This window comes from Chanodichthys erythropterus, chromosome 22 (genome assembly GCF_024489055.1).
Source record: "Chanodichthys erythropterus isolate Z2021 chromosome 22, ASM2448905v1, whole genome shotgun sequence".
NCBI classification, from domain to species: domain Eukaryota; kingdom Metazoa; phylum Chordata; class Actinopteri; order Cypriniformes; family Xenocyprididae; genus Chanodichthys; species Chanodichthys erythropterus.
Window position 1 is genome coordinate 12,273,271 of NC_090242.1, and position 19,011 is coordinate 12,292,281.

At 36.5% G+C, this 19,011-nt stretch overlaps 2 protein-coding genes across 4 annotated transcripts in view; both read left to right on the forward strand.

Moving 5' to 3' along the window:
* The first annotated feature begins 342 nt into the window (after positions 1-342).
* On the forward strand, positions 343-4,765 carry otpa (orthopedia homeobox a). 2 transcript variants are annotated; one of them, XM_067376788.1, is made up of 3 exons: positions 343-418; positions 836-1,236; positions 3,859-4,765. In XM_067376788.1, the coding sequence occupies exons 1-3, from the start codon at positions 343-345 to the stop codon at positions 4,378-4,380; spliced, it is 999 nt and encodes a 332-aa protein (XP_067232889.1). In that variant the 3' UTR covers positions 4,381-4,765. The 2 variants fall into 2 exon arrangements, with proteins under 2 accessions (XP_067232889.1, XP_067232891.1); XM_067376790.1 differs by having other exon boundaries at positions 343-379.
* Positions 4,766-14,876: 10,111 nt separating this feature from the next.
* Positions 14,877-19,011, forward strand: part of wdr41 (WD repeat domain 41) — a 15,214-nt gene continuing 11,079 nt past the window's right edge. Inside the window, exons 1-3 of one of the 2 annotated variants that reach the window (XM_067376329.1) lie at positions 14,877-15,346; positions 17,362-17,477; positions 18,364-18,412. In XM_067376329.1, the coding sequence (XP_067232430.1) occupies positions 15,299-15,346; positions 17,362-17,477; positions 18,364-18,412 (213 nt within the window). In that variant the 5' untranslated portion in view covers positions 14,877-15,298. The remainder of the gene's footprint in view (positions 15,347-17,361; positions 17,478-18,363; positions 18,413-19,011) is intronic. The other variant, XM_067376330.1, reaches the window with a different exon arrangement.

Consider the following 19,011-nt stretch of genomic DNA (forward strand, 5'->3'; position numbering starts at 1 on the left):
GGGAGTTTCTCCGAGAGCTTTCTGAAAGAGGTCATTTTAAAGGTTATAATTTGGGAGTCGGGATCAAAAACGAGGAGAGATGAACTTGGGAGGGCGGCAAGAGAGGCTTCGCGCGTCTGACACCTCCAGGCTTCAACGCTGATTGGCTCTTATTTGAAGGAGCTCATGGGTTCATTCAACTATTAAGCGCCTCCCAGTTCCTCTAAAGGACATTATAATGCAAGGAACCTCCTTTTTAACCACAAACCGAATTTGCTTTCATTTAGGCCATATATATTTTTTAAATAGTTTAAAGTCATAGAGATTTTTTTGGAAAAGCATTTCGCCCTGGAGCGGTGCGCGATGCTTTCGCACGCCGACCTGCTGGATGCTCGCCTCGGTGAGTTATCAACGCCAAACTCCGGTCTGCAACTCTACTGTAAGCTGGAGGACTCTTTTTCATCTAAATCAAGCAGAGAAAATTGACAATTTGTCTCTTATTTTATCTTAATTCGATTTAAGCGAACTAATTCATTGGAAAAGTAATCATTATTATTATATTACGCAGTAATTTGATTTAGTCGTTTTCCAAGATATTGGGGGGAATCAAATGGAATTAGTTTTTTTTAAAAGATGTCATTCTGTTGTGTTATTGTTCTGAGCTAGTCTTGAAAAATAACATTATTTAACATTATTTGCACGTTATGGGTGTAATGATGGTAGTCTTTCTGCTTTAGAATAGTGCTTGCCTGTGACTGTCTAGGAAAATGATATTCTGCACTAACATTTCTCTCCTTTTCAGCAGTGCTTGGTGTTACTTTTGAGCTCACTCAGTTTGGCCAATTCTTTGTTTCAGGGATGAAGGATGCCGCGGCCGAGCTTCTGGGTCACAGGGAGGCATTGAAATGCAGGCTGGGCGGCGGCGGAACTGACCCGGGCCACCCCGGAGAACTCGCCCCGGTCTCCGATGCGGTGGAAGGGGCCACCCTTCTTCCCGGAGACGATATCAACAGTGCTGGATCCAATCCGCCGGGTGTAACGGTGAACAGTAAGGAACAGGAGAAGCAACAGCAGCAGCAACAGAACCCCACCCAGTCCGGCGGGCAGCAGAGTCAGAAACAGAAAAGGCACCGGACTCGCTTTACTCCGGCTCAGCTTAACGAGCTGGAACGCAGCTTCGCCAAAACCCACTATCCGGACATCTTCATGCGGGAGGAGCTCGCGCTCCGGATCGGCTTGACGGAATCACGCGTGCAGGTGAGTGGAGAATGATCATCACAGGTTTCGGATTGGTTTATTAACATTATTGAATCGACAGTAACATTGTATTAACTCTTTAAAAAAAAAATATAGGCCTATATATATATCAATACAAAAGAGGAGTTATTGCAGGCTGCAGTTAAGTTTGAAATGAAAAAAAGTACATATAAAACAAGATATTATTATTCATATTATTCGGATATGCTTACTAAAGTGACATATTAAATATTGTCTGTTGTGAACACTATAATTTATGCTAAATATTGATCATAAAGGTTATTCAAATAGCCTACTAATTTTCTATTTTTGGAAATACAAAGAGTCCTACAAACAGCAGGAAATTATAACGCGTTATATCTTTTTTTTTTTTTCTAAAAAGTACTCAACTTAATTTTTTAAAAATACCCAATTCAGCCTATTTTTAAATTATAGAGTAACGAGAATTTGCATTTCTGTTTGTTTACAGGATGAGTCGAGATTTAAAGTTTGTCAACAAGAACATGAGCGAAAAATAAATGCATGAAAATAATCGTTTAAAATGTGTTGTTTATGAAAACGCTCTTCAAGGTCGTGAAAACATGAGCTCTATCATCACATGCATGAAAAAAATACATAAAAATAATTCTAAAAATGAAACGGAACTGTCATAACTGTTAATTCATATTGATATTCAGCGTAAACAATCACGATGCTCGGGTGTTTTAAATGAGACAGTATGTCCTATTTATTTATTCTTATCAATAGCATCGCATTTTCTCATTTTATTTTATATTTTAAAATAACATAAACATTAGATATTTTAATCCCAATCACACGAATTTGCTTTATGATTATAAAATAGTATTTATCACATCTGCAGTCCAAAATACTACCATCATATAGGTATTATTTTATTATTATTATTATTATTATTATTATTATTGTTGTATTTTTCGTATTATTATTGCTGCTACATAGTTATTACTAGGCATATTTGATTCAGTTACGTTTATCAATATTTTCTTGATTTTTTGAATGTGCATCCATTTAAAACATGGAGCGATTCTCATGATTATTTCATGTTCAGGTCATCTTCCTTTTACAATAGCATTATTGTTATCTCAGCCATCGGAGCAGACCGATATCTTAATCACTTTTATAAGATTACGACTCGTGCTGCTGCTGTGATTGGTCAGTCGCAAATGCAGCGGTAAATGAACCCGAGAGATAAATGTAGGATGCAACGAGCGCGCGCGGCATTCCAGCGCTCTCTCTCTCCCTCTTTGATGTATAGAGGCTCATTATATATGTATAGCTTTTCAAGTTGATAGTGCAATAAAATCAAGACCATTATTATCAACCAATTTCAAAATTATTTATAACTTAACAGGCTTATTAAGCTCAATGCGTAAGACTGTTCTGCGTAAAATAATAATCATCATAATTAGCAGGCCCGAGTTCGGATGCAACTATTTTATTGCATAAAAAATGAATTAGTGACACGATGACCGCGCGGTGATCTTCTATAAGCACATCTGAAACAGCACACTAGGTTTGTTTTGCGGTCTCGTGAAATAGGTCTGTCAGCGTGCATGTCTTAATGGCCTGCGCGCGGATGGTGCTCTGTCTTTTTTTAATGGTATGAGAAATTGCATTTTCTTTTATCCTCTGAAGTGTAATGCATTTGAGGCCGGATTTCACGCCTGGCTGCGTGGAGTGAGATTCAGGGATCTAATATGAACCCCTTCGCATTTTTTCTCCCCTTTTCTTTGGGTCAGAATCTGCTCGTTAATCATTGTGAGCGCGCATGAGATCTCTATAAACCTGAAGGACCTCGGGAAATAAACACCGCGTGAGCCATTTACGGTCCAGGGTGGGCCTTTTTTAAGCTCTGGTGTTTTAAATTCGAGCACATAATAATGGAGTCTAAATATTATGTTTCCTTATCATTTCAGTCAGCATTTATAGTACTAATTTTGTGATGTCGAGACAAGAAAAAGACAAATAACAAAAAATCTTAATAAAATAATTTTTTGTGTATATATATATATATATATATATATATATATATATATATATATATATATATATATATATATATATATATATATATTACTCATAACATGCAAACAAACAATCTATTACATAAGTGACGAAATAATGCAAAAAAAAAAATAAAAATAATAATAATTCGGATATGTAAAGCGTAGGTAATTGTTTTGCGTATTTATATATGTTTAGCATCTTTAAAACAATTCGTTTTATTTTATGCGTTTTATTCTCTATATTTTAAAGTGCCCAAAAACCAAACATTGATATTAAATAATCAATATTGCGACATATAAGAACTTTTGGTTCTTGTTTTTAACACACACACACACACACACACACACACACACACACACACACACACACACACACACACACACACAATATGTTGTGTTTTGAGATTTTTTATTGTCTGCTTATTTTATAGTGAACATAAGATGATCACATGCAGTCACACACGATTTCTCATTGGGAAATCTTGGAGGCCATGTTAAATTTCTGTTTTATTATACTTATTAAATGCACACATTCTTTCTTTTGGAATGTAAGCATAATTTTGAAAGCTCTTTTTGTTGTTCCCTCTACTTGCAGGTTTGGTTTCAGAACCGTCGCGCAAAATGGAAGAAGCGCAAGAAGACCACCAACGTGTTTCGCGCCCCGGGCACTTTGCTGCCCACTCACCACGGCCTACCGCAGTTTCCCTCCGCCGCGGCGGCCGCGGCAGCCATGGGCGACAGCTTGTGCTCTTTTCACGCTAATGACACCCGCTGGGCGGCTGCTGGGATGCCGGGAGTCTCACAGCTGCAGTTACCGCCCGCCCTAGGCCGACAACAAGCCATGGCACAGTCACTATCCCAGTGCAGCCTGGGCGCCGGACCGCCGCCCAACTCCATGAGCCTGTCCAACATGTCCTCCAATGGTTCCGGGCTCCAGTCCCATCTCTACCAACCCACCTTCCCCGGTATGGTGCCAGCGTCGCTCTCTGGCCCCACCAATGTGACCGGCTCGCCTCAGCTGTGTAGCTCCCCGGACACTGACGTCTGGAGAGGGACGAGCATCGCGTCCCTGCGCCGCAAAGCGCTCGAGCACACAGTGTCCATGAGTTTCACCTAATACTTTGACGTGCTGATCACCTCCTGTTTCTCGTCCACCCATCATTTCTGGCTCAGTGACGCACACGGAAGTGTACGGATACGACTGTCCTATAGTAAACGAACTGTGCGCGCCTGATGGAAATAAAACCTAAAGCAGTATTTATTTATTTATTTATTTATTTATTTGTTTCATTAGCACTTTCTTTTTTGCAAATTTAATATGTCAACGCCCTGGACAGAAAATAATCTGCACTTTTGCAATGTATTTGTTTGCATTTGATCTCAGAGAAACAAGCCGAGCGACGGTGCACTCGTTTTTAGTATTCTTCTTCTTCTTCTTCTTCTTCTTATTATTATTATTATTATCATCATCATCGTCATTATTATTATTATTATTATTATTATGGAAGAAATCGCTCACATTTTAAGACTGTTTTATGAAACGGTGGAAGAAAGGAAGGAAAATATCTCAAAAAGAATTAAGAAACTTGACTGCATGTGTCGACCACCAAGGTAAACAACATCATCAACATAAACAACAACAACAACAACAACAACAACAACGGGGAAATGTCATTTAAAAGAAAAGTATGACTTTGTTATATGCTGTTATATAGGATGTTTTGTGTAGATAAAGCATTCTTAACCTGTTCCCATTCGGTCAGTTTGTGATATGTTCTAAGTTAATGTATGTGCTTATACCAATATAAATTTCTTAAATGTTTGATCTTCTTAACGGCTGTTTTGTTTCCTGAACATGTTTATAACGATTGAATGTAAATTAACGAATAAAATCATTTTCAATATGTCATTATTGACAACGCGCATCTTCTGTTGTTCTTGTGGGGGGGGAAACAGATCTTGTTTGTGAAACGTTTATTTGTTTTTTCTGTACTATTGTGTAAAACGTCATACACCTTTTAATGTAGCTAGTAAAATCCATATTATTGTATTAGCTGCTTAACTGACGTATGCCTAATGCATATTCAAATGAGTTAGAAATGTGGCAAAACCTTTATTTTAATATTTTCATTCGTTCATGATCTTTATTATATAATGTCTGCTAATGGTTTATTATTGAAAGTTATTAAGTGTTTTCAAATCGACTCATTATCTCTCCCAGCACTATTTTCCGATGTTGTAGGTGTTGACATTAACTCGCTCTCTGATTGGCTCTTGGGCTCTTGGCATTATGACCTCATAGATGAGAAATCAGGACTCAGCCAAATACAATATCAAGAACGCGCCATCACTGTCTGTCGTGTATAAGGCGCAATACTAGAACTCCTGAACTAGAATTCATGCATCCAGAACGCCAAAAAAGTGATTTATTATTATTGAGGCATTTTACATAGCTACACTGTAAAAAAAAAAAAAAAAAAAAAAAAAAAAATCACAACATCATACACACACACAAACAAATCACAACATTTGTTCTTTTGTCAAATTAACTTAGAATATGTGGTTCAGATAGCATAATATTTTGTGTTTCTGTTGATTAAACAAATCGCCTTCTTTGTATTAACTAAAAGTTTTAATTTCAATGAACTCAAAATTTTAAGGCAACCAGGTAACTTAGGCTACTTTTTTTTTTTAAGTTAAACCAACAATTATTTTTTACAATGTAGGCCTATATTCCCACATAAATATATTTTATCTTATATACACAAATGGACAGTTATGGTGAACTGTTATTTAGGCTATTTATTATTATCAATTATCAGGCAAGGTAAAAGAAGTGAATTCCTAAACAGACAAATTTAGGCTGATGCTAAAATTATCAGCATGTAATTAATTAAATTTGGTCATTAAATCATAATGTTAGAACGTTGTCGCCTACATTTAAAGCTATTACAAAAATGTCAAATCTTCAGTTATACCTTGTTGTGGCTCAAATTATATGAGGTTAAAAGCAATGACATATATAACTGTGATGAGGCATTGCAAATTATAGAATATAATCAACACTCCCTGAGCTCCGCGATAACCAACCTGCAGTGGAAATAGTCATGGTAGTTTTTGAAAATCAGGAATCGTATAAAATACAAGTGGTTTACTGCATGTTTGAACGCGTAATAGTGAGGCGTCAGGTTGTATTTGTGAGCGCGTGCATGCGTCTAAAAGAGAGATCAGGTGATACGGATGTGCTCCTTGCAAACAGATGCGAAATGATATTACATAAATATTATAATTTGTCTCAGTACCTGCCGGGTTAATTAGTTTGTGGAAATGCGAAGGCCGTTCCTCGTTAGCTAATTTGTCACACGCTGACTAGAGAGGGGAACACTGACCCGCCACAATGCATTGCGGGAGAGAGCCGAGCGGAGAATGTGGCGCGGAGGCCGCCTGCTTATCTCCAATCCATCTCTTGCAAATAAATGAAATCAGTCAATAAAGCATCGGAGGGTGAATATAGCTCTCTCTGCCTGGGTTATGAATGAGAACTCATTAATTTTCCAGGCCTAAAAAGTGTGCGTGCGTGTTTGCGCGCGCGCATGTGAACGTATGTAGGCTATGTCTGAAAGAGAGACTACAGGCATGCAGTTAAGAGAGAGAGATAAAGAATATAAAGGTCAGATTACAGGATTACTTGCTAGAAATACAACATTAAAGGGATAGGCCTCCCAAATATGAAAATTCTGTCATCATTTAGCCTACTCACTTTCAAATCTGTTTTAACCAAACAGCTGATCGGTCACATTGACTTCCATAGTACGGAGAGAGAAAAAAAAAAAAAGAAAAAAAAAAATCAAATCAGCTGTTTGGTTAACCGCATTCTTCCAAATATCTTCTTTTGTGTTCAGCAGAATAAATAAACTCATAGGCCTACAGGTTTGGAACTACCTGAGGGTGAGTAAATGATAACAGAATTTTCATTTTTGGGTGAACTGTCCCTTTAATGCATAATTAGAAAACATGAAGCATAACTTATAGACAATATATACACAACATTATGCAAAACAAGGTCTACAAATATGCTTGCATAGCTATGAAATACATAAGTCTTCTTTATATGAAAGAGACAAAAATCCGCAGCGTTCTGCAGTCCGTAAGTTTTGCCTATCTGTCGCCATCTCTGTTTGAAACCTGCAATTGCAGTTATTTGAGTAATTATTATGTTCTCAGTGTTCTCAGCGCGGATGAATCTAATGTTTTGGGGAGAATGTGTGGCTGTCAGTCATCTCACCGGTGGATACTCTACTTCGTAATCACAGATTGTAGTCTTGGAAGTATGACCAAAATAAGAGTTTTTGAAAAATAAGAATAAGACACTTTTGTTCTGACCAACTGATAAAAAAACAAGCATTACAATAAATTGCGATACCAATCTAAAGATCGCTTAGTTCAAATCACATCAAACCATACAAAGTATTATTATTGTTATACTTTGTCCACAAATTGTAAATGTTAACAACATCGGCATTGCCTGACTATGTGTATTTAGTGTATTAACTGTAGGTTTCAATTTCTAGTCTGATCTCTAACGTCAATTTGTCATACCATACAATCCGCCATCAAAATTATGTTTAATTATTCCAGATGCTGTGAGAAAAGGCTATAAATGATCTTCACATGCGATATAGCCTACTAGCTGGGACTCATCCTTTATTTAAACAGACGTGACATAATGACGCACGTTAGCGGCATGCTCGAATTTCCTGCGGAAACCTACCAGTACCATTCGAATTATAAAACATTATTACAAGCTTACCGTTGTGAATCGGGCTAAGGTAAGGAGATAGTTTTGAACACTGGCTGATTATGTACTTGCTCAGAAATTGATCTTGGATCATTTTTAACAAAAAAAGTAATGGAGTTGCAGCTTTAAATACAATATTTATGCTAAGTTCAGTCACAATTTTTCAATATAAAATCTGTCTCCATTCTTTATATTGGAATAGCCTACATTATTATTCTATGCATATTTTCTGTATGTATGGAATATCCAGAGGACATCAGCCAAAATGTGCAGTAAAAATCCAAGCTGTAATGGGTACTATATCTCATAATGCAATGCACTCAACTTGAAATAGGCTTCTTACAAAATCACATACTCTCTTGGTACTTATTTTGAAAAAGTATTTACTAATTAGTTCATGACCACTAAAAAAGTATGTTCTATATAGTATGAGTGTGTGTGTTATGAATGTACATGTTACCTGCCATAGTACTTTGAATTCAGACATACTTCTTTTGTCACATACTGTTTTTCGCCAAGTATATAGTCACGGCAATTCGTACGTATTTTACGAGGTGGCTAAATCGTATGAATTCATACGACCTCACTCGTACTAATTCATACGTTTTTTGCTAAATCGTATGTATTTTACGAGTTGACAAATTCGTATGAATTCATACGAATGACCTACCCCAAACCCCGCCCCTAAACCTAACCGTCACTGGGGTTTAGACAAATCGTACGAATTCGCACGAGTGAGGTCGTATGAATTTATACGAAATAGCCACCTCGTAGAATAAGTACGAATTGGTCGTGAGATAGCGTTGGTAGGGAAGTTTGCGATTTTGGATGCAGCTGAATTACCTTTTCCAGGATGATGAATGAACCGGACATAATATAATTGAATTGACTGCAAAATGTTGACATTTTTTATGCTAATTAATCACTTTTATTTCTAGGATGATACCTTGGTACCATTTGCTGAATTAATTTAACATATTGAGGTAATGGGAGACGCAATGTAGCAAACAAACTGTACAATTACTGTACATTTTTACATGTGCATTTTTGTTGCTGCATGCCATCAGAATGAAAAGCAACAAAATACAGTTGTTTTATCACACAACAACAGTCATGAAAGGATCACATTCCTATGTTAGATGCGATTAATTGTGATTAATTGATTTGACTAAATTAATTGAGCACTAAAAATGATCACTTTGATGTATAAGAGGGGATAAAAACAAAAACAAAACTGTATAGATTTTCACATTTTCTGAAGATTTGTCATCGCCATGATGCTAGAGTGTTGTGGGTGGTTGCCAGGGTGTTGCTATGTGGTAGTTATTGTGTTCATGGTTGCTAGGGCATTGCTTGGCTCTTTCCAGAAAGTTAAGCTGATGCTTTTTTTCAAAAATGCATGTGCAATAGTGATTCAATGGCTATATTTTGCACCTATATTTGCTTGGTAGGCGAAAAACATACACACTGCACACAAATCCCCCAAAGTGTTGCTGTTGTTTGTGTGTGTGTGTAAAGCAGAATTTAGTGTGTGGGTAATACAGGAGGACAGGGTTGTGTGTTGCTCATAAACGAGTTCGTCTTCTCTACTCCGTCTCTGTATGGGAAAGCCTTATTGAACATCACACGCATTCCCCCTACAGTTTATAGCTGAAATCAGCACCTTTTAGAATAACCATCTATTCTGCTCTCGCCGGATGGACAGACCCAGAGAGAGGAGAGGAGAAGGAATGAGAGAGCATCTTATGTTCTCTTATCTCTCTGAGCAGTGAATTGATCGAGTCTGACATGATGCTACTATAGTGACCAGCACAAAATTTAATTTTCAAAGTACTGTATTGAAATTCCACCTAATTTTTAATACCCTCACCCCCCAATTAACTTTAGTTAGTGTGTAATGTTGCTGTTTGAGCATAAACATCATCCACAAAGTTACGATGCTCAAAGTTCAATGCAAAGGGAGGTATTTTCTTTTACAGAAATCGCTTTTTAAGGGCCACAACAAACCATCTGGTAGGGACTACAACGAGCTTCTTCCCGGGTTAGTGACATCACTAGCCCCAAAATTTACATAAACCCTGCCCCCGAGAACACGCAACAAAGGGGGTTTGGGTTAGGCTGCTTTAGAGAAGAGGAAGAGTTGTTGTAGTAGAGTGTTGTCACCATGTCGTCATTTTACACCAGACTGCTTCACAAACGAGGGTCAGTTCAACACTGGATTGGCAGAAAAAGATTAACATGACGGCACATGCTAGTCGATGAGTTGAATCAACTTCACAGCAACTGCATACATTTATCCGCTAAACATTCAGAAACATCCATAAAGTTGTAACTTCTTCCTGAGTCTCTCCATCAGTGTCGACTCCGGTTTGAACAATGTAAGGCTGAACACTGTTACTGACAATTGTCATTTTGTCTGCGTGAGATTCTCCAGCTTTGTTGTTGTTGAGCAACTGAAATGTGAGCTGTTAAAGCTCCGCCCTCTTCTGGAAAGCGGCTGGGAAAAGCAGCTCATTTGCATTTAAAGGGACACACACAAAAACGGCGTGTTTTTGCTCACACCCATATAGGGGTAAATTTCACAAGCTATAATAAATGATCTGCGGGGTATTTATTTATATTCTGGGGACACCAGAGACATCTTGTAAAAGGGCCATTATAGGTCCCCCTTAAAAATTAGAACATTTCAAGACAGAAAATGTTCAAAATCTGACAGACAGTGATGATGTCAGTGTAATATATTTAATTAGGGCTCACACACCAAGAACGATAACTATTACTATAAGATAACAATAACGATAACTATATCCACACCAACGCACGATGATGTAGGCCCATGGTTTAAACCCTGGGTATGCTTTTTTTTTAACTCTTACGCTAGTGTACATGCACAGCCTTGGAAAGTATACTTCACTTGACTTGTACACATGCACAGGCATTCAAGGCATGTGCAGTTTTGCGCAATCTCTCACCATGAGTTTCAAACCATGTCAAAAAGTCGAGTCAAATTTATTTATATAGCGCTTTTACAATTGGTAATTGTTTCAAAGCAGCTTTACATATTAGAAGCACAGAAAAAAAGGGAAGTGGTTAAAACTGTACAAACAAGCGTGGTAATATGTAACATATACAAGATGGTGCTACATTAAGCCAATGTCGGCTGACTGCCAGGGGTGGAAAAAAACCCCTAGGAGAAAAACCCAGTGTGCTAGCACTGGGAAAAAAGTCCTAGGAGGGAAAAAAAACCCTTGGAAGATATATATAATATATGTAAATGGATATGGAGATCAAAATCTGAATTATACATTTTTATTATAGAGATTAAAAATAGATTATATATAAATATATGTAAGCGGATACGGGGATTAAAAATCTGAATTATAGATGCAGCCAGAACTGGAACATTGTCTCCTGGGCTACGTTGTAGTCAGGTCCAGACACAGGTTCTCCATCTGATCTGGATACGGCCTGGATCCAGCACCCGGCAAACCTCAGGATAAGCAGAGAGACTGATATTAGCATAGATGCCATTCTTATTCTGATGTACAGGTATATCTAGTGTTATAGGAAATGTTCTCAGTTCCGGCCGACCTAATTATTGCAGCGTAACAATCCTTTAACGGATTTGAAAAATGTTAATGTATTGATAATGTGTTATGTGTATGCAAGAGCAAAGAGATGTGTTTTTAGTCTAGATTTAAACTGACAGAGTGTGTCTGCTTCCCGAACAATGCTAGGAAGATTGTTCCAGAGTTTAGATGCTAAATAGGAAAAGGATCTGCCGCCTTCAGTTGATTTTGATATTCTGGGTATTATCAACTGGCCTGAATTCTGAGATCGCAATAAACGTGAAGGACTATAATGCATTAAGAGCTCACTTAGGTACTGGGGAGCTAAACCATTTAGAGCTTTATAAGTAAGTAGCAAGATTTTAAAATCTATACGATGTTTAATAGGGAGCCAATGTAATGTTGACAGAACTGGGCTAATATGGTCATACTTTCTGGTTCTAGTAAGAACTCTAGCTGCCGCATTTTGGACCAACTGTAGTTTGTTTAAAAGCCGAGCAGAACAACCACCCATGTAAACATCTTTGAATTCTTTCATGCTAGAGTTGTACAAATGCGGATACTTTGCACAACCTCTTCGCACAATCTCTCATCTATGTAGGCCTCCATCGTCACTGTAGCTTGCATGCGTTCTGGTCTGTTCTGTTTATGCAGTTTTTCTTTGACTACCTTGTGAATCGACTCACTCAGGGCACAGTTGCCACCTAGTGGATAAACTAATTACTGCAAAAAATAAATAAATGCGCATATGTTACCTGCACGTATTTACAAAAATCCGACAGTGCGTATACTCTTCTGATGACGAAATTCGCGTCACGCACACAGTACACTGATCTCCGCGTATGCAAAAAGTGAACTATACTTTATATTTCACTTTATTCTAAGCTCACTGCAGTTTTGTTGTCTGTCTCTTTAAATGCTCTAGCTCTTAAGGTATGGTGGATTCTGATTGGCTGTCAGTGTTTTTATGATCATCAGCCGTAACAAATAGTTCTGAAAGTGATTATTGTTCCTCTCTTATTCTTTTAACTGTAGTGTAGACCTTAAAGGAACACTCCACTTGTTTTGAAAATAGGCTCATTTTCAAACTCCCCTCGAGTTAAACCATTTTCGAATCCATTCAGCCGATCTCTGGGTCTGGCGGTACCACTTTTAGCATAGCTTAGCATAGTTCATTGAATCTGATTAGACCGTTAGCATCTCGCTCAAAAATGACCAAATAGTTTTGATATTTTTCCTATTTAAAACTTGACTCTTCTGTAGTTACATTGTGTACTAAGACCGACGGAAAATTAAAAGTTGTGATTTTCTAGGCCGATATGGCTAGGAACTATACTCTCATTCAGGCGTAATAATCAAGGAACTTTGCTGCCGAACCATTAGTGCAGCAGGCGCAATGATATTACGCAGTGTCTCTCACAAATGTCTCCATGGTTGCAAGGCACGCTCCCCGTGCAAGCAGGGGGTCACAAGCGCTGTGTAATATCATTGCGCCTGCTGCAGCCATGGTACGGCTGCAAAGTTCCTTGATTATTACGCCAGAATGAGAATATAGTTCCTAGCCATATCGGCCTAGAAAATCGCAACTTTTAATTTTCTGTCAGTCTTTGTACACGATGTAACTACAAAAGAGTCAAGTTTTAAATAGGAAAAATATTGAAACTTTTTGGTCACTTTTGAGCGAGATGCTAACGGTCTAATCAGATTCAATGAACTATGCTAAGCTATGCTAAAAGTGGTACCGCCAGACCTGGAGATCGGCTGAATGGATTCGAAAACGGTAAAACTCAACTGTTTAACTCTAGGGGAGTTGGAAAATTAACCTATTTTCAAAAAAAGTGGAGTGTTCCTTTAAAGGATGATAACTACAACGATAACGATTAAGATGTAGTAGTAAAAATCGTTCTAAATATATCTTTATAGTTATCGTTCTTGGTGTGAATGTTATTCAGGAAATGTAAAATAACTTTTAATTGCCAACATCTCTCCATCCCTACTTTAATTTTTTTGTGCATTTTGACATTTCTGTTGTTTCGTGGCCCTTGTTCAGATAACCATAGTTACATCTCCCTCCATCTCCTCCCCTCCCCTCTCTCTCTGCCCTTGAGTTTTTCTATTACCTTGTGGAAAGCACCTCGCCTGGCATGACAAGCGCAGCGGATTGACACTAAATCAGAAATCAACGCTAGAGCTCAGCATGAAGGTCACACTCGCTCACACACTCGTCTCTATCTGAGAACACACGCGATTCGCTCATCTGTGAGTGTGGGCCTGTATCTCTCTCTCTCTCTCTCTCTCTCTCTCTCTCTCTGTGTGTGTGTGTGTGCCCTGTGGGATTTTGAGAGGGGCCACATCTCTGTAAGGTGAAGAGGTGATGGTAATCCTCAAATAATTACTCAGCATATACACACAGAGTCCATCACTCTCACTCTTTTGAAGACCTGAGGCAGAGAGAACTTTAATCCGTTTACTTGATTATTCAGTAGATGGCATACTGTAGCCAAATGCCATACTATTGCCTTTATGCGTGTGAATAATACATTTGGGAAGATATCATAGACATTTATGATCGAATATACTGAATTTAATCCCTGAAGCTGTGGATAACCTCGTTAGACTCTCAGTATACAGGCATGTACGGCCTCAACAACAGGGTTTTCGAGTTGGTTCATACTGCCATCTAGCGGTTCCGTGATGAACCACAAGAACAGAAATATTTAAAATAGACATAATAATAATAATAATAATAATAATATACATTTAATTTCAGTTTTCTGCTATAATGTTCTTACAGAACAATTACACAGTATTGCAGATAATGTTTTGTTTTATAAATATATAAAACCAGCAATAGCCTACATTTTGAAATTATTATTATTAATAATAATAATTATAAAAATAACAAAAGATCAATTCTCTAAAAGAATTTGCATGCAGAAAAAAATACAGGTACTATGACTGATTATGTTTTGTTTTGATAAAAACAATGAAATCATGATGATAAAAACAAAACAAATAATAATTTAAAGCATAAAAAATTATGTAAAATGGTTTGCTTGCAGGAAAAAAAATTATATACACACGTAATATCACAGACTGTGTTTGTTTTTATATTTGTTTTAAATTGAGACTGTTAAATCCAGAAACCAACTTGAATGATCAAATGTAGAGCTTTGGTGTTTTTCACTTCGAAAACACTGCGGGTCACGTATGTCCCTTCGAAGCTTCCGTAGTTAGTCACATGAGTTCGCAGATTGTTTGTAGCAGTCAGCAGCTGATTCGAAGCTGTCATAGATCAGAGACAAATCTCTCAGAGTGATAAAATATGATTTTATGTGAACGTTTCCGAACATCGACAGTGATTTGACTCCTTTATCCGCTCTAACTGTAGAGTTTTTAGATCAAAAGCAGAACCGGAGCAAAACATTGTATCAGACGCGACGCGTCCTGTCAATCAAATCTCGCTACAATGTTTCGATGTGTCACAGTTGTAAATATATCACAGTAGAGATTCAGTTGAGGAGACTGATTTTGTGTTTTAATTAATAAAGAGTATCAACAGAACGCAGCGCGCGTCTCTGTCAGGCGGTTTCGCAACATGCAGCTACACTGATTTGTCTTATTATTTATTTGCATTCAAAATCAGTGGCTCTTTTTAAAGGACCAACATGCTGCGATGGATTCTGGGGGGTCGAGAGGCTCAGGGGACAGTGGAGGTGAGTACAAGCCACAGCTAGAGTATGTGGGTGTCTCTATGAAAGTGCTGTCTTATTCATTTCCAAAACAGATTTCTTTAAGACTATCTTACATATAGAGAATGTCGTTAAGTGTTCATAAATTGCATTGTAACATCTATTAATATATGTAAAGATACAGCTGTACCTGGATTGACAGTTCAGACATGCTAGTTGTCCATAAAGTCTTAGAAAGTGGTTTATTAAAACATAATTGCAAGTAGGCATATTACAATAGCCTATATATAGTGCTGCTAGTTCGATTAATCACGATTAATCATCTAACATAAAAGCACTATATCTCTATATATATATATATATATATATATATATATATATATATATATATATATATATTTATATTAGTGCTGTCAAATCAATGAATCATGATTAATCGCAACTAACATAAAAGTTTGTAAATATACAGTACTGATCAAAAGTTTGGAAACATTACTATTTTTTATGTTTTTGAAAGAAGGATGCATTTGATCAAAAACAGAAAAAAATGTAATATTGTGAAATATTATTACAGTTTAAAATAATGGTTTTCTATTTTAATATACTTTAAAATGTAATTTATTCCTGTGATCAAAGCTGAATTTTCAGCATTACTCCAGCCTTCAGTGTCACATGATCTTTCAGAAATCATAATATGCTGATTTATTATCAAAGTTGAAAATAGTTGTGCTGCTTAATATTTTTTATAACCTGTGATACTATTTTCAGGATTCTCTGATGAATAAAAAGTTAAAAAAAGAACAACATTTATTTAAAATAGAAATCTTTTGTAACAATACACACTACCGTTCAAAAGTTTAGGTTCAGTAGTTTTTTTCCCTTTCTATTTTTTTTTGAAAGAAATTAATACTTTTATACAGCAAAGACATTTTAAATTGATAAAAATTATAGTAAACACTTATATTGTTATAAAAGATTATTTTAAATAAATAATGGCTGATGAAATTTCATCTTTGCATCACAGAAAAAAAAATATTTTAAATTATATAAAAGTAGAAAATCGTTAATTTAAATTATAATATTTCACAATATTTCTGTTTATTCTGTATTTTTTATCAAATAAATGCAGCCTTGAGATTTCTTTCAAAAACATTTGTGTATATATATATATATATATATATATATATATATATATATATATATATATATATATATATATATATATATAATATTATATTAATATATATGTATATTAGCCAGACAAAAATCTATTCAGAAAATTGAACATTTCATTCATTAATACAATTTATTCACTCTAGTTTAAAAAATGGTAATAAAATATGACACTTCAGCAAAACATGGTCAGATCAAAGTGTCTGAATAATTTTTGTTTCCAAATTTTTATCAATTTTACTGTTAGTCCATTGTATGAAGAATTTTTGGGTATAATATGTCACAGTTTATTTTGCTATCCTCACTTACATAAATGAACTATAGTGTCCTGCACCCACTAGTAAAAACATGTCTGAATAATTTTTGAATGTCCAAAAAATGTCTGAATAATTTTTGGTTTGACTGTATATATATATATATATATACACACACAGACACACACACACACACACTAGTTCTTTTATGTTAGATGCAATTAATTGTGATTAATCGATTTGACAGCACTAATGTATATATAGTTAAAATGTATTTTATTTAATACAGTAAGGAAAAGTTAGGCTGGACAAAAAAGACAAAAAAAAAAAAAAAAAAGCTGGTATCAGCCATACATGATAAAAGTCACAAAAAGTCCAGTTTTGCAGCATAAGCCATGTCCATTTTGTTTCCATTATTTACCAGTAAGCAGAAGATAAGAAGCAAGTTTCAGTGTCCAGTTCTCCTAAAGACTGGTCTTATAGTTGCACGAGTGCAGAGCATGCATCAGAGAGACAAGCCGACGCAGTCGAGCAAACAGCAGTCATTTCAGCACATTCTGTGCTAGATTGAAGCAATGATTCGTTTGTCTATTATATTCGCTCCGTGGGCAGAAGAGCGCGGCGCTGTTCATTGGCGAGGAACAGCCCAAAAACTGTTTCACGGAGATGCAGGTGCTGAAAGGACACTTTGACATTGTTCGATTTCTGGTGCAGATTGATGACTTAAGGTAAGCAATCCTCTTCTCCTCTTCTTCTGCCTCTGCCCAGTGATTGACAGCTAAGACTGAGCCAGATCCTCTCCAAAAGCAAACTTACAGAGCGTGACAAGAGCTTAATCATCACAGCTTGAGGGAGTTTGGTGTGTGTGCACTTCAACATCCACTTGATAGTGTCCATCAGCTCTGGGCCTGTCCGCATTAACCGCTGCTTTAAAAAAGCTCATGTATATACAAACACGCAGCACAGGGCAGTGTAATGCAGGGTTTATTTCTCTTGAAGTGTGTATGTGTGTGTGTGTGTGTGTGTGCTACGGCTGGCTGCTCCCGGTGATCTCGTTGCAGTAGCAGAGTTTCAGGTGAGGGCAGTGTGCAGAACGTCGCTGATTGCTTTTAGAGTCCTGAGTCCTGTTTCTGTTCTGTGAGCCCTTCCATACTTCCTGGTCTCATCCCTTTATCATAGTTTCATTCTCCTGTTCTTCCTGCAGACAATTCATTTCTGAGCTCAAGAGGTCAAAGGTGACCTCTGCAATTGTTAAAATCCAATCAGAAAAGAAAAACTGTCATGGTGCATGCTTTTTATTTCACCCAGGCAATGTTGGTGGTAGCACTTTATTTTACAGTCCTGTTTCACATGTACATACTATGTACTTATTGTAGTAATGACATTGAGTAATAAATAGGTACTATCCCTTAAAGCTAACCTTAATCCATGTAGTTACCTTACATTACTCAGTAGTTTTGTGGGTAAGTACAGTGTAAGTACATTGAAAGTGCATGTACTGTAAAATAAATTTGCATGTTTGATACATTTTGTGCTTTATTGTTTGATTTAACCATTCAAATAGTTAATGCAAAAAAAAGTAACATGCCATCTGTGTGTTTTTGTGATTGGCAGGTTTGCATCTGCAGGAGATGACGGTCTGGTGCTGATTTGGAATGTTGAGGTGAGCAGAATGGAATTTTATGAATATGCTAATCGTTTGTTAATGATATGGTAAATACATGAAATAGGTCAGCCTGGTGCAGGTTGATAGTCTTTTGGCATAAATAGTGTAATAAATTATATTAATAATAATACTATTTAATATTAGTATTAATAATAATTGATTGTTATTATTAATGCCAAATTTTAAGACCTTTGCATTGTGACACCAAATACACAAACTTTTATGTTAATCGCGAATAATCGATTAGACAGCACTAATATGTGTGTACACACATACACATATATTATATATTTACAAACTTTTATGTAAGATGTGATTAAACACGATTAATCGAGACGACAGCACTAATAGAAATACACACACTATATATTTGCATTTCCGTTAGATGCAATTAATCGCGATTAGTCGCAGACTTTTATCAGATGCAGTTAATCGCGATTAATCGACTTGACAGCACTAATATATACACACATATCTTTATAAACTTTTGTTTAGATGCAAGTAATCATGATTAATCAATTTGACAGCATTAATATACACACACACACACACACTAGATATTTACAAACTTTTATGTTAGATGTGATTAATCACGA